This window comes from Schistocerca serialis, chromosome 3 (assembly GCF_023864345.2).
Source record: "Schistocerca serialis cubense isolate TAMUIC-IGC-003099 chromosome 3, iqSchSeri2.2, whole genome shotgun sequence".
NCBI lineage: Eukaryota > Metazoa > Arthropoda > Insecta > Orthoptera > Acrididae > Schistocerca > Schistocerca serialis.
The window spans coordinates 235,555,454-235,581,876 of NC_064640.1; the positions used below are offsets into that span (position 1 = coordinate 235,555,454).

The 26,423-nt window shown below is 40.4% G+C and overlaps 1 protein-coding gene across 5 annotated transcripts in view; it reads left to right on the plus strand.

The window, feature by feature from the left end:
* LOC126471575 (serine/threonine-protein kinase NIM1) overlaps positions 1–26,423 on the plus strand; it is a 510,574-nt gene that overhangs the window by 222,049 nt on the left and 262,102 nt on the right. For 2 of the 5 annotated variants that reach the window (XM_050099801.1, XM_050099804.1), the window contains exon 3: positions 8,251–8,272. The exons of 2 other annotated variants lie outside the window; for them this stretch is intronic. In XM_050099801.1, coding sequence (XP_049955758.1) covers positions 8,251–8,272 — 22 coding nt within the window. Of the gene's footprint in view, positions 1–8,250; positions 8,364–26,423 lie in introns of all 5 variants that reach the window. One more of the 5 variants, XM_050099802.1, reaches the window with a different exon arrangement.

Here is a 26,423-nt window from a genome sequence, read left to right on the forward strand (position 1 = left end):
CTCACCCAAAAAAGCTGCTGCTGATTCATTTATCATTCTTGCCTAATATGAAGTTCCGCACCGTCTTTGATAAGAAAAAGAAAGAAAGATAACAGTTTAAATTCCCGCCGACAGCGTGGTCATTAGAGGTGGAGCACAAGCTCGGTGTGCGAATTGGCCGTTCCGTTTTCAAAAGAACCATCCCGGCATTTTCAAAGACCTATTTAAGGAAATAATTGAAAATCTTAATCTGAATGGTGGTAAAGGTGTTAGAGACAACAAAACTGCTATTCCATCTCTTCCTTTCGGAATTAGTTTTACATGTACCCCAGATTTGTAAGAACAAAGGTAAACAAACAGTTTTGGTGCTGTTGCTAGTCACTCACTCATTCCTGTCGTAAGATTCATCCTCAGGTAGCATCAAAGGGCAGTTGTATTTGATAAAAATGTTGGTTACATTCGAGGGTATTCTTAAACCTTTGTAAATGGCTTTCCGTTATTTGAATTACCTCTAAAATTGTATAGTGCTGCGAGGTACTTGAATTCAAGTGAGAAACCAGGAACACGATGTAGCAAATCTGTGCCCACTTCTAATTACAGATGCGGGAAAACAGATACTATGTCGTTAATCATCCATGTTGCAATAGAACAAGCGATGTAATAGAACGGACAATTTACGATGTATATTGTTCTCCAAATGGAGAACTATATAATTTTTGAGTCCGAATTCAGCAACAGGTCGTAGCAATATACTTAGATGACGTAAGACCAAGCGACGTGCCGCAGTGATAACAAGCAAGCCACGGGATTTGTATTCAAAACGTGTGGGATTAAATTGTCCTTCAATTAATCGTTCTTTAGTTTTCTGCGATTTCTCTAAATTACTTCAGATGAATGTCAAAATTATGGCTGCAGCAAGACAACAGCCAGTTGTTCCACCTCTCCATGTCCTGCTGATCTGTTATCCATCTCTAATTAACTCAACAACAGTACGACAAACTGTAATCTGCCTTTACACGTTCACATTGTGTATAAAAACCAGATGGATAACATTTTTGATATTCTCTGCTAGTTAAGAATGCAAGTGTTCATGTTTCAGTGGTTCATATCGCTGCGACAAAATGCGCGCTGATTAAGACGAAGGTCCTGAAGTCTTGAGGTGCAGGTTTCAGATCCTTGTCCGTGTTAACCTGGTTTAGATTTCCCGTTTCAGACGTAACAGCTGAGCCCAAGTATCATACAACCTTTTCTTTGGCTCAAATGGTTCAAATGGCTCTGAGCACTATGGGACTCAACTGCTGTGGTCATCAGTCCCCTAGAACTTAGAACTACTTAAACCTAACTAACCTAAGGACATCACACACACCCATGCCCGAGGCAGGATTCGAACCTGCGACCGTAACAGCAACGCGGCTCCGGACTGGAGCGCCTAGAACCGCACGGCCACCGCGGCCGGCAACCTTTTCTTTATTTGAATCGCCATGTATATTTACCTTTTCATCTCTGTACTCGCTTTCTCACTCTTGTAACTCGTTGACCTCTTTCCATTAAGTACACAACCCGTGAAGAAAACAATCATCACCTTATTAACGATGACGTTCGTACTTTCCACCGTCCAGCTTACATTTCTCGTCCCTTTTGTTTAGTTCTGTTTTTCTGTTTCACCTGTGCGTGACCACCTCAGAGTGCCACTGTTTGTTGTGTCTTTGGCACTTTTCGCGTGGTCTCTGTGGGCTGCATAGTGCTTACATTCGTGCAAGTCGCAGCTTAGCGCCAGGGTCCAGCTTACGTGAGACGCTCATCAGCACGGTGAGCGCCGCTGCGCAAATACAGCCACTGCTGGCGCTCTTGCAGACAGCTGATACACGGTACCACGGCAACAGGCGCACCGGGCTCTGTTACCTCCTGCCGTGGGTCTTACATTCTTTCACAATTTATAATTATCAGAAATATTGCAACCATAGGCCTACATCAACGACGCTGGTGTGTTGTAAAAATTGTAGAGCTTTAGAGAGGACATTAACGGTATCTGTGATTAGATAGATCATCATAATCACAGTCAAGAACGTGATCTTTTCAAGAAACTCAGCAGCGCCACCGTTGTATTTAATCCTCGTACGTGGGTCGTAGACGACGAGAATGGGAATCCTATGCGAGACTAGGAAGACATTTTCGCGAGGTGGAAACAGTACTGTGAAAAGTTGTGCTCTGGAACCAGTGTGGACAATCATTCATTTCAACAAATTGAAATGGCAAGCACAATCTGAAACAGTAAACGCCCTATGAGGAATTTTTAATCCGTTCGTGTAGACGGTGTAAATGGGAAAATGATCAAAGAAATGCGGCAGGAAAGTGTTCGTGTGCTGCTTGCATTGTGTAAAAAAATCTGTAAAACTGGGAAATGGTCAGAAGATTGGTCGAAATCTCTCTTCATCTTCCCACACAAGAAAGGGTCAATAAGAAACTGTTCCAACTGTCGAACTATTGCTCTCATATCTCAGACAAGGAGAATTTTCCTCTACATCTTGAACCAGCGTTTGGAGTCGTAGATGCAGCCTCACAAATCCACGAAACAAGCAGGTTTTGTCGAAGGAAAAGGAACTCCTAAGCAGATCTTTAACACACGACGAATAATTGAGAAAGCGCGAGAGTTCTGTATTCCTGTTTTCCTCTGGTCCCTGGATTGTAGGAAAGCCTTTGACTGTGTTTGGATAAAAGTAGTCGCAGGTACTTGTAGAGTTCAGTGTCTAACCACACCTGAGGGCAGTGATCAGAAATCATTGCAATCTGATGTCTTCAGTGTATCAAAAGGAGTCAGCGTTGGGTCCTTTCCAAAACGGTACATCTACAAAAAACACGTTATTAGGAATGCTCTTGATGGGTAGACTAAAGGCATTTCAGTTGGTGGAAGAATTATTAACAAGCTCCTATTTGCTGAAGACACCGTGCTTTTAGCCAGCAGCGAAGATGAACTTGCTAAGCTGCTCACAAAAGTAAAGGACCTTAGCTTATTGTATGGATGATGATATGGATTAGATATGTCTCAGCAAGTCCAAACTCGGGATAATGAGCAAAGGTCCCACTCACAGATCGATTAAAGGAACTGGAAACCGTTCATTCTTTCATCTATTGTGGGTCAACCATCTACGACACGGAGAGCTGTGAATATGAGATAAGACAGATCACGCTAGGGAGAGTGGTGGTGATGAAGTTAAAGATCTTACGAGAGAAGAGATGGAGAAAATCTATAGAAAATAATGATGGAAGGAAACATGGATGGAGGGGGAGAGAAGCGAACAAGCGGATGGACGAAATTAAGATGATCTCGGGTTTACCACTTGATCAGGCTGTAAGAGAGGCTAGTAACAGTCCAGAATGGAGACGCTTGCTTCGTGGTGTCCTGACGCTCAGAAACGAACGCAACGAGATTTTGATGATGATGATGATGATGATGATGATATTTCTGGGAACCGAAAATCTCCTGTTTATGAATCGGAATTGATTCCTAATGATGACTGTGAAACCTATCTAGCTATATCCGTCTACTTCTTCTAGATATCGGCGCCCAGGTTGGAAGGTGTTGGATACACCTCTGCACTGCAACCTACTGAACAAAATACGAGAGTACGGAATATCAGACCAGCTGTATGACTGGAATGAAGAGTTTCCAACAAAAAGCATCCAGCAGGTCAATCACAAAGGAAAGAAATCTTCAGAACGTAACTTGGGGTGTACTCCACGGGAGTGTTACTGACACCTAATTATGGCTTCTGTTCTCTAGATATACGCTCCTTTGAGTCCATATGCAGGAAAGATGCAAGCGGCTAAGATCATACTATCAATAAACGATGAATTCATGCAACAGAAGCTACCGCCTGCAACTATGCAGTACGTTTATCATAAGGAACACCTGCCTCTTGAGAGAAAAAGGAAAGTTCCATCATTAGCGTAGAATTTCACATTTTTGTGATAGGCCGCATCCGACGTCAGCGACAGAAGCGATCGACAGCGCGGCATCCGGATGCATTACTTCCCAGTTACAAGAAGCAGCATCAGCCGACCAACATCTACGGATGTCCGGCCTGTGTGCGAGATGCAACTCCAGCTACAATTTGAGCCATACAGCTGACTTAAAATAGCGATGCGATAACGATGAATGTTGTCCCTCAAAAGTATGGCACCAACATTAGCCTTAATGAAGAAAATGAGGTGAACAGGGACCGTGTTACATGAAATATACAACCAGAAGCATCTTCACTGCGAATTTCACTATTTGTATCACCAGCCACGAAGATCTCCAAGCAGCAAAATCTTCGAAAACGCAAGGATGAACATGGATGCTTTCGACTCCCTCAAGGGATTGGAGAGCAGCGTTCCTTTTTTGACCATCATCTTTCAGCAGTCAATAAGCGTTGAAGAAATTCTGATCATTGCATTAAGGCAAGTTATTTACCCAAGTTGTAACTAAATTTTTACTGTGTATAAACATGTAACGTGGCTAGCATTAGGTTTTTTTTTTCGTTGTTCCGGAAGACGGTAAGATTTAGAAGTTGAGTGACTGTAGGAAGAGACAAGATTACTTAGACAAAATTTCGAGTTTGTGTGATGAACGACAGGTGGCCCTAAATGTGGAAATATGTAAGCTAATGCGGATGAGTAGGAAGAGCAAACCTTTAATGCTCGGGTACAGTATTACTAGTGCCCTGCCTGACAGTCAAGTCGTTTAAATATCTTGGCGTAACATTGAAAAGCGATATATAATGGAACGGGCATGTGAGAACTGTGGTAGGGAAGGCAGATGGTCGACTTCGGTTTATTGGGAGAATTTTAGGACAGAGTGGTTCACCTGTAAAGGAGACAGCATATAGGACGCTGGTGCGATCTATTTTTGAGTACTGCTGGAGTGTTTGGGACCCGTAACAGGTCGGATTGAAGGAGGACATCGAAGCAATTCAGGGGCGGGCTGCTAGATTTCTTACCCGTAGATTTGAACAGCACGTAAGCGTTACGGAGATGCTTCGGGAAGTGAAATGGGAATCCCTGGAGGAAAGGCGACGTTCTTTTCGAGAAACGCTATTGAGAAAATTTAGAGAACCAGAGTTTGAAGCTGACTGTCGATCGAGTCTTCTGCCGCCTACATATATTGCGCCTAAGGACCGCGAAGATGATATTTGAGAAATTAGGGCTCATGTGGAGGCATATATACAATCGTTTTTCCGTCGCTCTGTTTGCGAGTGTAACATAAAGGAAATGACTAGTAGTGAGAGAGGGTACCCTCTACCATGCACCGTACGGTGGACTGCTGAGTACCTATGTAGATATATATGTAGAATGCGTTATTTAAAATCAGTTCTAGCATAGTTTTGTGGAAAGCTACGCCAATAACAGTTTTCTAGGTGTTATTAGTCGCAAAACACAAATTTAATAAATTTGCAGCGGAGACTGTTTTGCTGTTTGAAAATCAGAAATATGCGCTCTGGAGCTGAAGGCTACTATTACAGGTTACGGTTTCCACTTTAAAACACACTACTTTTACAAGTCTAAAATTGTGTGCAAATAAATATTTTAATTCAGGTATTACGCTACAGTAGCATCATTTCGTCAACTCTAATTTTTATTTTTAATCGATAACACAATGGTGGCAAATACTGGGAAAGAAATGTCAAGAGATCTATGGACACATTTTCAGCCAGCACATACGCCACAACCAACAACAGAGCACTTTTATACAGTTGAGACGTAGTTTGAAGAGAGACGGCATTTTCCAAACTGCATTGGCAGTATTGATTGGAAGGATTCGTAACCCTTCTGACTGTGGATGTCAACACCTGAGCTTTAAAACTATTTTGTAGTTGTGTTTCTGTCAGTAATAGACGCAAGATATAGATTTGCATATGAGAAAGAATATGACGCTGGACTATTCCGTAATTCTATTTTGCATAAGACAAATGAATCACATCAACTTGCCTAATCTTGGTATTCTTTCCTACCAAACCCAGGTATGAAAGTGCCCTATGTGTTTCTAGGTGATGAAGTATTTCCGTTAGGCATATACTTAATACGACCATATGAAGCCAGAAATTTGCCAACAGAAAAAAGGTATTTAATGAGAAAATTTCTCCAGGGAGAATGTTTGTCGAATGTTCATTTCGTATCCTTTCATTAACCTTTCCATGAATAAAATTTATTTCACATAAATCTGAAAAATGAGGTCCAAAACTGTCTTCCTTTGCGATAAATAATACACATTCACTACCAAAAAAATTTGAAGCTGACCGACTTTGAAAATCGGTGGGGACAAATGTCACACGAACCTAACTAGGTCCATGTTTTCATTTTCAGAGTAAAATGTTTTTATCAGGATGGCAATTATGGAAAATACAACAAATCAGTGCCAAAACACATTTACTCTCTTGACAATGAAAATATGAAATATCGTAAGAAATTTACAACATAACATCTGAAGATGCCTTTTACATACCCACACCAATGTTTTCTACATTCTATGAAATTTTCCGGGACATGTACGTCCCACAACTTACACACTATGTAAAAACCAGCTGAATTACTGAGGTGTGTAGTAATTATACAAACTAACGTCCTTGATGTATACGATAACACAATTAGTTACTTCAGGCATTTTTAGAACGAAGGAGGTTATTTGATCTGACTTTCGTGAAACAGACTTACTGTGCAATCTATAAACACACGCCGCTCCACTTAATCGCTCATAGTCAATATATTCATCCCGTGGTTCGTAGCATTTTTCTCAAAGTTCCAAAAGCATCTCACTACACCGTAATACTAGAAAGCTACGAGATACAGGCGTCCCACCGCTCAAAACTGCGTATTACTTTATTGGGACATATGTTCCCGTCAACCACGAAAGGGTTAGTGGAGAATTTTCTTGAAGCCTTTTGCTACTTATGTTCAAAATGCTGTTGCAATAACAGTTTTACATAATAATGTTATCGATCATACATTTAACGTAGTAAATAATGAAGTAACTGTGATAAAAAATGTAAGTCTCTAAATGAACTTAAAATCTTCGCAATGAGTGACAGGAAGTGTTATAAATTCTTACTGTGATAATTTTAACTGTATACAAACAGAAAACTTACAGTAAAGCTAATTTAGAAGTGTATCTAGAGAATAACATTAATAACACCGTCAAATATTTTCCTTACTACTTTATGTATAAATGTACATGATCACAAATATATTATGGTTTATTCATTGAAACTGTTACCTGTCTCAATTCTTAACAAAGGCAAATTTTACATGAAATGCTGAACAACAAAGCTTTTAGCTGACATGTCAGTATCACACAGTCACAATGCCATATTAATTATCAATGTACTCACTATACACTGCATATCCATCTCAAAGCATATTTTTAAGTTCTTTCGAAGATACAGTTTCATCCCTTTTACTTCATATGTACACATGCATGTCCCTATAAATCATTCACAGTAAATTCTTAATTAACTTATATAATGAACAACTCAACAAGAAGTTTTACTAATATTTAAGTGTTTGGAACACAATTCGTCAGCAGTGTTTCAATTAACCAAAGAAGTTTTCAACCCATACAGATTTTCTGTTACCCTACTAATTTTCAAATTGCTTGCACTTTCTGAGCTAGTCTTCTACTTGTTGGTCTTCAAACAGATCAACTTCAAATTAGGTATCAGATTAATTTAATGTTCTTCCTCCTTCCCATGTGCGTTACATAAAAGTGAAAAATATTTGTAATGTGTTACCGAGATACTGCTTCCGCCACTTGCCTTGAAATGTACACAAAGCTAGCCCAGTACACTCATGTAAAAAGTTCTACATATTTCTGAGCCATACTACTACTTGTTGGTCTTTCAGCAGATAAACTTGCGTATCGTGTTTCAGCTAAACATACATGTACCACTCTTACCACATCAGTTACACAAAACTACAATGTAATCATTTAAGCCCTCTTATGTTTCAGTGGCACATAACAAATCACATTTTGTAAAAGTTAATAAATGCAAACTATGATAGATATAATAGGTTCTTGACAAGTGATACAAATAAATTTTGGCATTTTCAAAACACACATTTCAGTGAGAGAAACGGTCACTTATTTGCTATTTTTTTGTCTGATATATTATTTTTCTAAAACATTACCTGCGCCACAGCACCTAGTTCCCTGAGGGTTAATATAAATGCAATATTAACTTTGTGTCCTTACACCCTAGCGCAGTTTCTAGCATTTGTGTTTCTTTGTTTTGCCTCCAGTTCGAGACTCCCCTTCTCGAAGGTGCTGCTCTAAGGCATTTTCTTCCTCCTCCTTGGCGATAAAAATGTTGCTGCTTTTGGTGGTTTTAATCGTGGTGGTGGTGCTGGTGTTGGTGAGTCAACAACAGGAAAATGCTCATCTGTTATGGGACACCTCCTTATTTTGAACCCAATTGAGCACAGCATCCATTTTTATGTGGATTGTAGTCTACATCAGATACCTCAGTGTAACTTGAGACCCCCTTTGATGTTTGTGTTGTGGGAATTTAGAAGGGCATGTAATAGCATCTCTCCCTGCGTGTCTTAATGTTTTTCACAACATTAGTGTGTCCAAGTAGCACCATTTTCTGTGTCCCTCAGCAGCTGCATGCCCTAAGGAAAGCTTTGGTCTCATCTTTAGCTTTCTTCTAAATGTAACCCTTAATTACTTTGGTTTTCCTTTTGCATCGTCCTCTGGAACCAGAAGCATGTATATGTATATGTGTATGTAGTTAAAACCTTTCTGTGTGGCTTCTCAGTTATATTTCATGTTTCCCTGTGCTACCCAATATGGCACAAATTTAAACCACTACATCTCACTGAAGAGATTTAAGTACTTGGAAATAATTTACAATTTTTACAGAGGAATGTGAAAATACGGTCTTTAGTGAAAGGAAGACAAAGTGTTCGAAAGATACTAGTCAGAATTCGTAAAGCTAATAATATGGAAATAAACATATAATGCATTAATTGCGCTAATAGTAGAGGTATGGAAAGTGACTAAAGCATACCTGAAAACATTAGCCAACGTTAAACAATTTCCATTTGTTGCACATCAGCAAAAATCATAGAGAAGTAAATTAGAAGTGAAACTGAACCATACACTTCTGCCAAATATATCCGAATTAATAATTTTTGTGCATTTGGAAAGTAGTTAACTCTTTGGATTGCTGCCTATACTAGCACAGTACAAAAACGAAATGAGTCATTTCACAGAATAGTGTTCAGGCATTAAACATGTAAGACATAGTTTCAGTATTCACGCACTATCCCACACAGGCAGCGGTGAAGGAAACAATGAAACAGAGCTATCATCCCACATCATTAGTTGTATAACTATATATTACATTGATTTCAAAACATTTCTGCGTTAGTTAAAACAATACTAATATGTAGTATACTTACAGTCTTCATCAGCATAAATTGAGAGCCTATTATGGTTCACAACATATAAATTATCAGATTATACAAGAACACTGAGTGATACTATTATTTCCACTCCTATTAGTTACTTTATTTGTATCTACAAAACACTCTCAAACAAAAGCGGAAGTGTTTCTGGTGATACATACGAAAAAATCCTTAGTTGTATAATACTATATTGCTCTGTAAACAGGATATTCAGAAACATTAATTTCTTTCCCCACATGCTAGCGTGCATATTACGTACATTCATAGTACATAAGCTGTGATAAATGTAGGGGAAGGGAGGACACTACGTAACTTTTACCTTCAGCACAGCACGTGTTTTATCTCATTATCCACAAAGAATAAAGTCTTACAAATACTTGCTCTTGGGAGTGGTTCTTACCAAAGTTTTAAGAAACTGGTGAAAAAAGTAAGGTGACTCCGTGATCGGTACCAAGGCCTGCAAGATACCTACCGGTCGTCTTGTCACCCCTGCCATACGGCGTTATGCGTATGCGGTGTAGAGCGGCATGGGATCAGCACACCGCTCTCCAGTCTTTGGTCGACTTTCCAAACCTTGGAGCCGCTAATTCTCAGTCAAGTAGCTCTTCATTGGGCAACACGAGGCTGAGTAGACGCTTTTCGTTTCCTCCCACCAAGAAAAAATCCCTGGCATTACTGGGAAGTGAAACAGTGTGCTGCGAATGGCAGTTTGCCACGCTGACACCACAGCTACAGTGGCGGACATGGAAAAACGGATAATTCATTTTGTTTTTTACACGCGTACAATCAAAACACCAACAAAGTCTCTAATGAGTTGGACATAAGTACAGGAACTATAACAGCGTGAAGAAATAGACCAACTTGTATCAAATGCAGGAATAGCGTCAGCTGTAATATTCTGGTTAAAAAGAAATTAAGTAATTACAAATAATACTTTTTATTGTCCCACTGCCTTGGTCACAGCGGTCCACTCTTGATCAGATGTAAACCTATTGTGATAATTCTTTTGCTTCATGTCCCATAAGTACGTCTCTTGCACACACATCGGATATCAGTATCGTCGTCATACTGGGAATCAGGCTGGATGACTGACTGATCTGGCTTTGTAACATTAGCCAAGATAGAATTGCTGTGCTGGTACTGCGAACGATTGAATCCAAGGCGAAACTACAGATGTTACATTTTTCCCAAAGGCATGCAAATCTGGTGTATAGTTAATGAAAAACTACTCCAGTTGTTTTTTATAACCTTATCACATTCACATGCTGTGTGTCGGCCATTAATTTAGGTCGTTATCAAGTGTTATGGAACTGTTAAATGTTAATACATAATAATATGGGAATATATACATTTAGTTTTTACTAATGGGAGATGAGCGATAATTTTTATATGTGTACAGTAAAAGTGCAGAAATAATATCTAACTTAAGTTATTCTGCAGAGCTGAAACGTCAAATGGGAAAAAACAGTAGAATTGAAATGGATTTAAAACAGTTTCGAGCCCAATGACGTCATGAGGAAAATGGGCATTTCGCAATTACAAAAGCCGTAAAATCCGATACATTGAAACTGTTAGCTTAGAAAGAGTTATCTAATATGTTTCAAAATTACATTCTATATTTTTCGGATAAAATGCTAATAGTAAACGATAAAACAGCAGAAGTGAAGTAGATTTAGAAATTTTTTGCACTCAATGACGTCATGAGAGAAACAGGTGTTTCGTAATTTAAAAAATTTACAAATAAATTTGGACTCTGACCACTATTTATTGGTTACGAGATCTAGATTAAAGCTGAAAGGATTGCAAAAAGGTTGGAGGTTAGGGAGATGGATCCTGGATAAGTTGAAAGAACCAGATGATGAGAGTTTCAGAGGGAGCATTAGGCAATGGTTGACTAGAACAGCAGAAAGGAATACAGGAGAACACGAATGGGCAGCTTTAAGAAATGAAATAGTGAAAGCATCAGAGGGTCAAATAGGTAGAAAGACAAGGTCTAGTAGAAATCCTTGGAAGACACAGGAAATACTGAATTTAGCTGATGAAAGAAAAAATATAAAAATGCAGCAAATGAAACAACCTAAAGGAAATACGAACGTCTAAAAAAATTAAACTGATAGGTAGTGCACGTTGGCTACGCAGCAATGGCTAAAGGACAAATGTAAGGATTTAGAAGCATATTGCACTATGGGAAAAATAGATACCATCTACAAGAAAATTAGACTTTTGGATAAAAGAGAAGCACTGTATGAATATCAAGAGCTCAGGTGGAAAACCATTACTAAGCAAAGAAGGGAATGGTGAAAGGTGGAAGGAGTATATAGAGGGTCTATCCAAGGGAGATGAACTTAAAAGCAGTATTATAGAAATGGAGTAGGATGTAGATGACAATGAGATGGGAGATAAAATACTACACGACGAATTGACAAAACGCTGAATGACCCAAGTCGAAACAAGGCACCTGGAGTAGACAGCATTACGTCAGAACTACTAGACTTGGGAGAGCCAGCTATGAAAAAGTACTTCCCTCTGGTGTGCAAAATTTTCGAGACAAGCGAAATACCCTGAGGCTTCAAGAAGAATGTAATAATTCCAATTACAAAGACGGTAGTTGCTGACAGATGTGAAAATTTCCTATTTATCAGTTTAATAAATCATGGTTTCAAAAAAATAACACATTCATTGCAGAAGAATAGATAAACTGGTAGAAGCCAAACTTGGGGAAGATCAGTTTGGATTTTGGAGAGATGTAGGAACACGCGAAGCGATACTGATCCTTCGACTTACCTTCGAAGACAAGTTAAGGAAAGACAAACCTACGTTTATAGCATTTTTAGACATCGAGAAAGCATTTGACAATGTTAACTGGAACACCCTCTTTGAAATTCTGAAGGTAGCATGGGTAAAATATACGGAGCGAAAGGCTATTTACAACTTGTACGGAAACCAGTCGGCAGCTATAATAATCGTGGAGCATGAAAGGACAGCAGTGGTTGAGAAGAGATTGGGGCAAGGTTGTAGCGTATCCCCGATGTCATTCATTCCGTACGTTGCGCAAGCAGTAAAGGAAATCCGTCAGACAGCAAAAAAGGCAAAGGACTTGGAATAGCAGTTGATCGGAATGAACAGGGTCTTGACGAAAAAAAGATGAACATCAACAGAAGCAAGACAAGGATAATCGAATGTAGTCGAATGAAATCAACTGATGCTGAAGGAATTAGAATAGGAAACGACACAGTAGTTCACATTTTTTGATATTTGGGTAGCAAAAATAACTGATGATGCCCGAAGTACGGAGGATACGAAGTGTAGACCAGTAATGGCCAGAAAAGCGTTTCTGAAGAAGAGAAATTTAACATCGAATGTAATGTTAATATTAGGAACTCTTTTCTGAAGATATTTGTCTGGAGTGCAGCGATGTATGGAAGCGAAACATGGACGATAGACAGTTTAGACAAGAAGAAAATAGAAGCTTTAGAATGTAGAAGGATGTTGAAGATCAGATGGATAGATCACGTAGCTAATGAGGAGGAACTGCATAGAATTGGGGAGAAAAGACATTTGTGGCAGTACTTTACTAAAAGAAGAGATCCGTTAATAGAGCACATACTGAGACATCAAGAGATCACCAGTTTGGAGGGAACTGTGGTGGGGAGCGGGGGAGGCAATTGTTGAGGTAGACCACGAGATGAATGCAGTAACGAGATTCAAAAGAATGTAGGTTGCAGTAGATACTGGGAGATGAAGAGATTTGCACTGGACAGGATAGTATGGAGAGCTGCAACATGCCAGTCTTTGGACTGAAGACCACAACAACAATTATAAGACGTACAATCCGTAAAACTGTTAACGTGCATTAGCTTAAGAGTTATATTCTGACGTGTTCCAGAATTACAGTTACATGGTTTTCGATTAAAATCTGAAAGTAATTATTTGGAAAGAATAAAAGTGGAGAATAGTTGCAATGAACGAAGTCTCCAAGTCGAACGTAAAAGTACGACCTGTAACGAGTAAACTTTGAACCATGGCAACTCTTGAGGGCACTGGCATATCTTGGACGCATCGCTGACTGCTTAAAAATGTATGTTTACAAGAAATTAGATACAGTTGGGAACTTCCGGAAAATATTTAAAGGAAATTGTCAGTACCTGGGCGATAGATATCCAAGAAATGACTTGGTGCTGATGGCACCCACTTGGGTAAAATATTCCAAACTAAAATACTCCACCATTCAAATTTCCGGGCAGCGAAACTCTGGAGGATGCCGTCATCAGAAAACAAAGGTGACATTCAACGGATTCAGAGCCTGGAATATTAAATGTTTTTATAGGGCACAAAAGTTAGAAAACTTAAAAAGGGATGTGGACAGGCTGATATTACATGTAGTGGGAATTAGTGAAGTTCAGTGGCAGGATGAAAAGGACCTCTTGTTAAGTGATTACAGGATGTAAATACAAAATCTAACAGGGTAATGCAGGAGTAGGTCTAATAATCACTAAGTGTTCCTTGGCGTTACGGTATTGCAGCCGGATAACGTTGACTACTTGACACGATATTTCGGCTGACAATCATTCAGCCATCTTCAGGTGAATGTTTAGCACTGGATATTGCTAGTCCACATCGCTAACTTTATACCAAAAGATAGGCCCGGAGACACATGTACGAACGCAACCGTAGCTTGAGCGACCGCTGTCGAATGTCACGCCCTCTTCGAATATTGCTTCATCTATGGCGTGCAGGCGCATGCGTAACGATGATACTATATGCGTGCTCTGTCGAAATGCGGGCCTGTGGAGTTAAAATTCAGATGTGAAATTAATAAAATTTGTTGTGCCCAGACGTGTCACTTACGTGTTCTCTTTCTGTATATATTGAAGAATTCACCGGGTCCCACGCCTTTTCCAGTAGAAAGTCCCCATCACAATTAATAAGATCTTACACCAAACTTATTGGCACCAGTTGCTTAATAACTGAAACCCAGAAAGATCTCGTCTAGAGCAACATTTCCGTGTCAGAATCAACAATGGAATGTCCTGTGGAGGTACAGTGCTCGGCTATGACTGACTTACTCGGCCGATATAACACTGCTATTTCATCACACTCTATTCTCAACGCACTTTTTATTCTATGGTGAATATTTTAAGCAAATTGACTGTGTTGCCATGGGTAGTCCTCTATCCCCTCTGGAACTGTAGTTCTTTTATGGAAGGTAAGATGAATTGGGGTAAGGGACCAAACAGCTAGGTCCTCGGTTCCATCGCATTAGGGAAGGATGGGGAAGTAAATTGGCCGTGCCCTTTCGGAGGATTCGTCCCAGCATTTGTCTGAAGCGATTTAGGAAAATCACGGAAAACCTATATCAGGATGGCCGGACGTGGGTTTGAATCGTCGTCCTCCCGAATGCGAGTCCAGTGTGCTAACCACTGCGCCACCTCGCTCATTTTTTGTGGAAGACTTTGAGGTGAGAGCACTTCACTTGGCAGAACGTAAATAAAAAAAACTCTTCTGGCAATATTTAGATGATACTTTTGTAGTTTGGCCTCACGGTGAAGATGAATTGTCCCGCTTTCTGCAGTACCTGAATACAATCCGCGATAATATCAAATTTACAATGGAAGTGGAGAAGGGCGGTTGTCTGCCATTTCTAGATGCCTTGGTCAGTCGGAAAGTAGATGGATCATTGACACATTCCGTTTACCGTAAGCCTACACATAAGGACGTGTATTTGCACGTGTCTGGCTGCCATCAGCCATCACAAACTATGGGTTCCTTCCAACATTTGTACAGCGGGTACATGTCGTGTTTGACTGCAACAGCCTCGCAAAGGAGCTGGAACACTTACAACCTGTGCTCAAAAATAGATGTTGTCCACATCAGATTGTACAGCTTTAAGGAGGAAGAAGCGTGACCACCCACGAGATCAAGAAGAGAAGGAGCTCTTAGTCCAGAGCGTTCCTCCCATATACCGACCATATTTCGTCGAAATCGGGCAGAATCTTAAGGAAATATTATGCCAAAGTGATCTTCCGCCCATCTACGAAGATTTTTGCACTTCTCGGTTCGGCTAAAGATGATCTGGGATTCCGGAGGGCTGCAATGTAGAGAATGCTCTGCAGTGTGGCAGTCTACATTGGTCAGACAACGCGCACAGTGCATGAAAGGTACGTAGAACATGATCGCCACACTAGCCTTTCGCAACCCAGTAAGTCAGCCATATCCGAGCGTTGTCTCTCCGCAAGACATTCCATGGAGTATTCTGAGATCCTTCTGGAATTCAATTATTAATGAATCGATGGAAGTAAGTTAAGTGGAAGATCATACTAATCCTAACGGCGGCTTTCAACTGGACAAGGCGTGGGATCCTTTGATTTCTTTAACATCTACAGAAAGTAAATATTTTGTGTCTCGCGACACGTGTACCGACAGCTACTTTTATTAATTTGACCTGTGATTTTAGCTCCGAGGGCCCGCATTCCGACACAGAGCGCGCATGTAGTACCGTAGTTATGCATGCAGCTGCACACCGTAAATTGAGCAATATTCGAAGAGGGTGCGAAACTCGACAGAGGTCGCTCACTTAGCGGCTGCCATTGCTCTTCCGCCTCCGGGCCAATTTTTAGACGGGAAGTTAGCTATGTGAACTAGCAGTCTCCGGCGCTAAACATTCACATGAGGATGGCTGAATGGTTGTCAGCCGAAATATCGTGTCAAGAAATCATCCGGCTGCAATCCCGAAACTTAATGGAAGACTCTTATACCGGGAAAATTTCAAGAATCACAAATGAAAAATTAAACAAGAGCGCGGGTAAGCTAATTATAACAGCATAATGAACATCTTATCGTAGCCAAGACACACACAAGGTCAACAACAGCCACAGTGTCAACTAGCTCCACGGACGCTGAAGATACCGAAATACTGTATGATGCGATAAAAGGAAATTATTCAGCTAGTCAAGGGAGATATAAATTTAATTGTGATGGGTGACTGAAATTCAATAGTAGGGAAAAAAGAGAAGAAAAAATAGATGAATGTGGACAGGGAGAAAGGAATGAAAGAGTAAGCTACCTGGTAGAATTTTGCACAGAATATAATTTAATCACAGCTAAAACTTGGGTTAAGAAACATGAAAGAAGGTTGTATAAAATACGTGGACGAGACCTGGAAACACCGGAAGGTTTCAGCTTGATTATTTAATACTAACACAGATATTTCGGAACCAGGCTTTAGACTGTAAGACATTTCCACGGACAGATGTCGATTCTGACAATTTGTTATTACCTGTATATCAAAACTGAATAAATTGAAAAAAGATAGGAAATTAAGCAGATGGTACCTGTATCAGTTTTCACGATAGGCAAAATTACAGGTTTTCAAGAATTTTCTAATTAAAAGTTCATCCAAGTTGAGAATATAGTATGTCTCGTGCACCAGTTGTTAATGCGGGTCATAAGTGCGGAGTATGAAAGATGATGTCAACAACCTAAGGGTATCTGAAAGGAAAATCCTCCGGAAAATTTATGGGTTCATCAGACTGGCAGAGGGTTGGGGAGTAACGTAAAACCACGAAATACAAAAGCTTGTACAAGGGAAAGACATAGTGAAATTTGCTATACCTCAAAGAGTACGATGGTTAGGACATATGGAGAGGATGACAGGGTTCTCAAACGAATTATGTAAAGCAGATTGTATTTCACCAGAAAGAAGGGCCGACCAAGAGCTAGATGGCTGGACAACCTGTTGGCTGACATTACCAAGATGGAGGAACGAAGAGAAAAAGAGAGTAGAGATCTATGGAAGAAAATTGAGGAGGCCAAGGCTCATCAAGGGCTGCAATGACGACGACGACGACGACGACCTGACCTGGATAAACTGAAAAAACGAGATGTTGAGAGTTTTAAAGGGAGCATTAGGCAACGATCGATTGAAACTGGGGAATGGAATACAGTAGAAGAGTGGGTAGCCTTGAGAGATGCATTAGTGAAGGCAGCGCTGGATCAAATATCTAAAATGAAAAGACATAGTAGCTATTCTTGTGTATCACAGAAGATATCTAATTAAACTGATGAATGAAGAAAATATAAATCTGCATAACATGAAACAGGCACAAGAGAAAACAGATATATGAAAAACGAGTTTGATAGAAAATGCAAAATGTTTAAGCAGAAAAGGCTAGAATTCATATACAAGTATATAGAAGAATATGTAACTAGGGGAAAGACAGATACAGCCCATAGGGTAATTAAAGCAATCTTTGGAGAAAAAAAGCAGCTGCACAACTATAAAGAGCTCAGTTGGAAAATCAGCACTTAACAAACAACGGAAAGTTGAAAGATGGAGGGAATATAGGACGGCACACTGAAACGAATGCCTCCGAATTTTTATATGTCAAAATTCTTTAATTTTTTTTTAATAAAACGAACTTTGTTAACTTCTACATCTTTATTATTCATGACTACATATTTATCTCCCAAACGTAGTCACACTGGTGACGAACACATTTTTCCCAACGAGAGACGAGTTTGTTGGTAAGGTCACTTAGAATGTTGAATTTATTGACGGAGCCACAATCTCATATCTGCATGCACCGCTTCATCGCTATGAAACTGAAGTTCTCAAAGGTGATATTCAAGTTCTAGAAAAAGATGAAAAGCGGACGGGGCCAAGTTGGGGCTGAATGGAGGATAATCGATGACAGTGTTCCCAAGGCGTCGGATTGCTGCAGATGTCACAGCACTCGTGTCTGGCCTGGTATTCTCATGCTGAGTGAGAGGGCGCTCCATGTACAGTTACACATTCGATTATAGTACACCGTTTCTCACGCACCGACATAGTTACGTGAAACATAGGGATGTTGCACCAGACAGTTCGAAGCTCTCTAGCGCCAGAGAGTTGCAACTTGAGTCAGCGGAGTCTGAAAGTCAGCTGAGTAATATACATGACAATTAATACATCAATCGATATTGAGAATAGAATAAAAAATTCGGAGGCTTTGCTTTAGAGCACGCCCTCCTACAGATGGGTTATACAAGGGAAATGAATTTGATGGCAATATCATGGGAAGGGAAGAGGAAGTAGATGAAGATGAGATCGGAAATATGATGCTGCGAGAAGAATTTGACAGAGCACCAAAAGACCTAAGTCGAAACAAGACCTCTGGAGAAAGACATTCCCATAGAACCACTGATATCTGTGGGAGAGCCAGCCAGACAAAACTGTTGCACTTGGTGAGTAGGATGTTTGAGACAGGCGAATTATCCTTAGAGTTTACACAGAATGTAATAATTCCAATTTCAATCGATCGGGTGCTGCCATGCGTTAGTATCAGAATTATCATTACCTTAGAGCACAGGTTAAAGAAATGCAAACCTGCGTCTATAGCATTTGTAGGCGTAGACAAATCTTTCGACAATGTTGACGGCAAGACACTCTTTAAAATTCTGACGGTATCAGGGGTAAAACATAATGAGAGAAATGTTATATACAACTCGTACAGAAACCAGAAGAAAACAGACGACAGAATCGGAGGAAATGAAAGGGAAACAGTGGTTGAGAAGACAGTGTGACAAGTTTATAGCTTCTCTCCGGTGGTGTTCAACCTGTACACTGAGATTGCAGTAAAGAAAACCATTAGTAATTGGAGATGGAATTAACGTTCAGGGAGAAGAAATAGAACTTTGAAATTTGCCAATGGTAGTGTAATTCCGTCAGACGGCAGAGGACTTTGAAGAGCACCTGAACGGAAACACCAGTGTCTTGGAAGGATGGTACAAGATGGACATACAAGGGTAATGGAATGTAGTCGAATTAAGTCAGGTGGTGCTGAGGTCATTACACGGTCCCGTCACCTTAATGTGACCACCGCCTATTTTCGACGTCAACGTGCAGTAACCACTGACAGACGGTTGGTAGAAACACTACGAGTGGAGGGTATATAAAGCGTGTGACGCAGAAAACGGTGCATCGTTGGCGTATTGCGGAAACGGAACAGTTTACCTGAAGTCCAGATGGACATGATAGTTGACTTACTTGCTAAGAGTGTAAGCATTTCCGAATTGACTAATTTTATAAACTGGTTGTTTGGTTAAAGTACATCGTGAATGACAAAATAAGATATCCGGAACCGGCGCCGAGGCAACTTCGGTACACCACGGGTCATGGATGACAGGGGTAAAGGACGGTGGCGAAGATGAGCACGGCCAATAGATGTGCAACTGTCGAACGACTGACAGCCTACATGAACCAAGAGGCTACCAGCAGCGTCTCCTCAACGACCTTCCAGCGAACGTTGCTACTTACGGACTTCGGCAGCATGCGCCTGGTTCATCCACCCGTGCTGATCGCTGTTTATTGGTGACGAATGTATCTGAACACCCACTGAGTGGCAACAGGTGGCCTTCTCAGATTACGTTTTTTACTCCATCGAGCAAACGGCCATTGGCATGTACGACGTAAAATGTCTGAAAGCAAATACCCTGGAACAATCGTCGGCAGGTTCCAGGTCAGAGGAAGGAGTGTTATGGTCTAAGGAATCTTTTCATGGAATTCTGTGTGTATCATTCTGGAAGCCACAGTTGATCGACATAACTACGTATCTACCTTTCGGGACCATTTCCACCCCTAAATGCAGTTTATTTCTCCTTGGCAAGATGGAATCTACCATCAGGAGAGTGCAACGTGTCACACAGCTAGCAGTGTACGTGCGTGGTTCGAAGAGCACCAGGATAAGTTTACCGTACACCCATGGTCACTCCTCGGATTTAAACCCAGTCGAGAATCTGAGGGACCACCTCAATCTGGACGTTCACGCCGTGGATCGTCAACTGAAAAACCTAGCACAACTGGCCACAGAACTGGAGTCGGCGTGGCTCCACATCCCACCCAGTACCTATCAGAACCTCACTGACTCTTCTCGCATATCTTGCAGCAGTCAGCGCTACAAAAGGTAATTATTCTGGCTTCTTACAGGTGTTCACATTAATGTGAATGAACCACGTAGATTTGGAAATGACGAGCTAAAAGTAGTAGACTAGTTTTGTTACTTGGGCAGTAAAATAGCTGATGATTTCCGAAGTAGAGTGGATATAAAATGTAGACTGACAATGGCCAAAAATGCGATTGTGAGGAGAAGTTTGTTAACATCGAATATAAATTTAAATATTAGGAAGTCTTGTCGTAAGTATCTGCCTGCAGTGTAGCATCGTACGAAAGTGAAACGTGGACAATAATGCGTTCTGACAAGAAGAGAACAGAAGCTTTTGATATGTGATGCTACAGAAGAATGCCCAAGATTAGATCTTAAGTTACGTAACTAGTGAAGAAATACCGAATAGAAAAGTAGGGATCGGTTGATAGGACACTTTCTGCGGCATCAAGGACACATAATTTTCTTATTTATGGGAAGTGCAGGTACGGATGAATGAGGTTTCCAGTGTTCATTCGGAGGTGAAAAACCTTCCCAGGAAAGCGTAGCATGAAGAGCTGCATCAAATCAGTCTTCGGACGAAAACCGCAACAACAAAAAACAACTGTACGCTGATTAGCAACACATTTACGAGGACTCTCGTGACAATTCCTGATGCGCGTTCTACAGCGGCTATATTGAAACAAGTTTGAATTCAATCGTGGGCCGTTGTTGTGGAAGAGACAGAGCGCTACTAACATCGCTCACGTAGGGCACTCCCGTGAGGATGGAAACCAGAAAACTGTGGAAAACTCGATGCTGGCGCATAGCCTACTCACTTTCCAATGGACGAATAACAGACAATGTCATGCCATGGCTTCGTGAGACACTGTGTATTACCTATGAACTTAACGCAATATGGTATTGTACGATCTGTCAAAGTGAAATTGCATGTTGCCACCTTCACGCCTAGTCACATAAGAGCTTTGGCTCTGACAATTTATTGTACCATGTGGATTATGAGGATTGAAACCGGCTGTTTTCTGACTGTAATGCCGTAATTTAGCTTCACATTCGATGAATGCGGTATAAATCTACACTGTAAGGGAAAGAAAGAAGAAAAAGAAAGCACCACGAAGGAATTATCCGAATAAGACTGAAGGGGTATATGTGGTTATCATATAAGAACAAGGAAATTATTATAATTTCAGAAAAATTGAGTGATTTATTCAAGAGAAAGAGCTTCAAAAATTGCGCAAGTCAATAACGTGTTCTTTCACCTCTGGCACTTACGCAAGCAGTTATTCCACTTGGAATTGATTGATAGTTCCTGTATGTCCTCCTAAGGGATATCATGTCAGATTGGCATGTTAGATCGTCAAATTCCTGAGCTGGTTGGATGGCCCTGCCCGAAATGGCCCAAACTTTCTCAATTGGGGAGAGATAAGGTAATCTTGTTATCCAAGGAAGGGTTTGACAAGCACGAAGACGAGCAGTAGAAAATCTCGTCGTGTGCGCGTGGGCATTATCTTGCTGATATGTAAACCCAGGCTTGCTATAGAAGGCAACAAAATGGAGCACATAACATTGACGAAGCACCGCTGTGCTACAAGTGTACGGTGGATGACAACCAAAGGGGTCCTGCTATGAAAACAAATCTCACCCGCGACCATCGTTCCCGGTTGTCGCGCTGTATGGTGGGTGACAATGAGGTTGGTATCCCACAGTTGTCCGGGAGTCTCCAGACACGTCTTCGGACTGGAATGTTATTGACTGGAGTAAAATTGCTTTCAGTGACGAGTCCCTCTTCGAAGTGAGCCCCGATTAGCAGCGGAGATGTCTGGAGACTTCTCTGACAGCTGTGGGATACCAAGCCATCCTGGCTTAAATTTTGGGAAGATAATGCCCCCACACAGCACTGCAAGAGTTTCTACTATTTGCCTTGGGGCATTTGCCAAACTCTCTCCGCCAGCACGATCGTCTGATCTCTCCCCAATTGAGAACATTTGTAGCATTATAGACATGGCCCTCCAGTCAGATCGGGATTTGGACTACTTATCGAGCCAATTGGACAGAATTTGGCACGATATCCGTCAGGAGGACATCCAACAACTGTATCAATCAATGCCAAGCCGAATAACAACTTGCATAAGTGTAAGAAGTCGACCAACGCGCCATTGACTTGCTCAGTTCGTCAAGCTCTTTCTCTTGAGTAAATCATCTAATTTTTCTGAAACTGTAATCATTTGTTTGTCTGTACAAGTACATCACATCTATCAATTTCTGTCCCATTCGGATAATTCCTTCGTGGTGCGTAATTTTTTTTTGTCGTAGACTTTACCTTATTTTACCAAGTACTCTTCAGTCTTTCTTGTGTGTTAGAATGTGAACTTAATAAAATAGCAGCAGTTTACTTTATCATGTTTACAGAATATTTTTGAACTGGTACCATTATTCCCTTTTCTGTTACCAGCCACTCCCGACAAGTCTCTCGATCTTTGTTCCAGTGCTCTGTTTGGAAAAGTCACAAATATTTACCATAAGCTGGACGAGAACACCAAGCAGACCGCGCTAATTTATTTTGACTTAGACTCATCTGTTTGTTACGTGATTCATCTCCAGAGATCTAAAATTTTGATTTACATTTGTTAATATTACGTCCCGCGTTCGTTTTTTAAGCGAAGATTCGTCTATTTTTATTCTGTCCACTATTTGTTTTGACAAAGCTTTTTATATGCACCTTCTTTGCTGTTCATTTAAGCTCACTGCTGTGCAGTCGTTTGCAGCGAAAAATAGAACGAAAAAATGGAAGGAAGGAAGATTAGCGTTTGTCCCGCCGACATAGAGGTCGTTGGAGACGGACTACAAGTTCGAAATGTTTTGAGGTTGGGGAAGTAAGTCGGCAGTGCCCTTTAAAAGGAGCCATCCCGGAATTTGCCGGGAGTGACTTGGGAAATGACAGAAAGCTTTAAATTTGGATGGCTGGAAGCGGATTTGAACCGTAGCCTTCTCAAATGCGAGTTCAGTGTACTAACCACTGAGCCACCTCGCTCCCTTTAAAAAAAGATCGACAAGATAGTGAGAGCTGCTGAAGTTTATCATTCTGAGAAGAAATTAGTGCCAAAATCTGTCGAATCATTGAAATTACTCTGTTTCTTCATTATAGTACATTACAAAATATTATCAGGTAATTGTCAGATGCAAATACAGTGGTTCCTCATCAGTCTAGAGCAGCTAGTCACTAATTTAACTTAATAATAATGCCTCCGCTGTAATAACCTCAGTAATGTTTGCAGATATTAGATTATGAAGTCGTTCATTCACTCACCACCATCATCGTTATTAAACCATGATCAAATCCAGGTGACACAGCTCTGCTACGAGGCTGTTCCTTCATTGGCTCCTGTCAGCTGCTCTTTAATTATCCAAATTAATGAAAGTGCTAAGAGTAATTGCCTGCCAAATAATGCTCTGTCTTTGGAATACTCAAGCAGGTAGCTGTTCTCGTATGAACCGTATGAAACAATTTGCCAATTTATTAACGGCATCTCAACATTTTTAACGATATACGGAGTGTAATAACTTACTGCAAATTAAAGAAATGGAATCGAACAATGCAAATGAAATGAAATGCTATTAATGAAATACAATAACTTAGCCAAATTTCTGCAACATTATTACTTTTCCCATCAATTTCCGCGCTGATAAGTTATTATTCTACTGCGGACTGGTGTCCAAAATGGAATGCCCTCAAGCCTTGTACTGCACTTGAAAGACAAATGTTGTGATTTAGTAAACTGCTTGCCTGCTGTATCCTACCAACATAGATACTGCTTCGGCATACCAGGCGTCACTTATTCTGCATCTATTACTATACCACACATGCCATCTTACAGTGTGTGGCGGAGGGTATTTTGGGTACGACTATCGATTCCTCCCTTTCTCTGTTCCTTTCAAACAATGTGTGTGCGAAGTAGCTTTCTGTATAGGCTTTAATTTATCTGATGTAAATTGGGCAAAGTAATATATCGCCTGACATTTCTTGGATCGTACGATCTCAGAATTTAATCACAACTACTCTCCGGAATGCACAATGCTTCAGAGGTTGAGCATCTCCATAACTGTTTCACGAACCTGTGACGAAACGCGTTGCTGTTATTTGTATATTCTGTATCTGCTCTGTTGTCCGTACCTGGTAAGGGTTCCACACTGACGAAGAATAGCTAAGAATCTATCGAAAAAATGTTTTTAACTCACTTTACGTAAAAGAAGTACAGTACAATTGGATTCTTCCAATGAAACTCAGCCTAATATACGATTCTCTTACAATTAATTTAATGGAGTAGTTGGACTTAAGGCATTAATTAGACGTTGATGAATTTGCATTCAACATTAATAGTAACCTCAAACATTTCGCAGAAGATACAATTATCAACAATATCAACAGTTATCAATCTGAGAATAGCTGCACATATGTATTCATCCATATCTTCATAAGGTTTCGATGTGGTGCTAAAATTGGTAACTCACTTTAAATGTTCAGAAACGTAGAACTGTGCACTTCACAAAATGAAAAACATTACCTTCTATGACCACTGTATCAATGTGTCACAGCTGGAATCTGTCAACTCACAGAAATACTTCGGTACAAGAATTTGTAGTGATATGAAGTGGAACGATCATATAGGCTCAGTTGTAGATCAAGCAGAAGGCAGACAGCGGTTCATTGGTACAGTGCTTGGGAAATGCAATGAGTCTACAAAGGAGACAGCTTAAAAAATACTCGTGCGATCCACGTTAGAATATTGCTCAATTTCGTAGGATTCGTACCATTTAGGACTAACATTAGATATTAAAGGGATACAAAGAAAGGCAGCACAAATGGTCACATGTTTTTTGACACGTGGGAGACTGTCGCGAAAATAGCGATAGAAATGAATTGGTATACGCTTGAAGATAAACGAAAGCTATCCCCTGAAACAGAACTTCGAAAGTTACTGCAGCCAACTTTAAGTGATGAATCTAGGAATACACTATAATCCCCAGAAGAATCGCTCCCATAGGGATCACGAAGACAATATTAGATAAATTGTAGCGCACACGGGGGAGTTTAAGCATTCATTCTACCCGCGCTCCATATGTGAATAGGATCATAAGAAGCTCCAATAACTGTACAATGGGAAGTACCCTATGTCATACACATCACATTGGTTTTCAGAGAATATAAATTAGGTTGCTCTAAACAGACACTCCTGGGTATTTTACGGTTTACTCTATGCAATGAACTATCGTCAAGGGTGCAGTCGAACTGTAATGGAGCTCTTGTCCTATTTTTACACAAAGTGATTTCCACAGGGTTCAATTTTGAATCCACTCCTGTTTCTTGAGTAAATGTATAACCTTCCACTTAATATTATAAAACTGGTACTTTTTGCCGACGATACTAGTGTTGTAATAAATCCCATTGGACAGAAAGCACCAGAAGAGGTGATAAGACATTTACCAAAGAATTATTGATTCCCTGAAAATGCACTTAAAGAAACACTACATTCAGTTCTGAACGACAGATACAGTCGTGCCAACAATTCATGCAGCTTATCAGCAGGAGTCAGTGAATATGGTAGAAAACGTCAAATTTTTTGGTGTACATATTGATGAAAAGTTGACGTGGAAGAAGAGGATTACTGAGCTGCTTATACAATTATGTTCATCTAATTTTGCTCTTCGTAAAATTTCTAACTTTGGAAACAGTGACTTGGCATATTTTGCAAGTTCTATTTCCACTCAATAATATTGTACAGTATAATTTCTGGGGTAACTCTTCACTTCAAAAGAAAGTATTGACTTCACAAAAGCGAGCAGTAAGAATAATGTGTGTTCACCCAAGGACCTCGTGTAGGTACATCGTCAAGGAGCTTGGCAATTTACCTGCGCCGCCACAATACATTTATTCGCTAGTTAAATTTGTGATCAATAATCCATCACAATTTGAGACGAACAATGATGTACATACCAACAACATTAGAGGGAAAAAATGAGCCTTATTACACGCTGTTGAAGCTGTCTGTGGCTCAGAAAGCAGCAAAAGTTTGTGATCATTTGCCG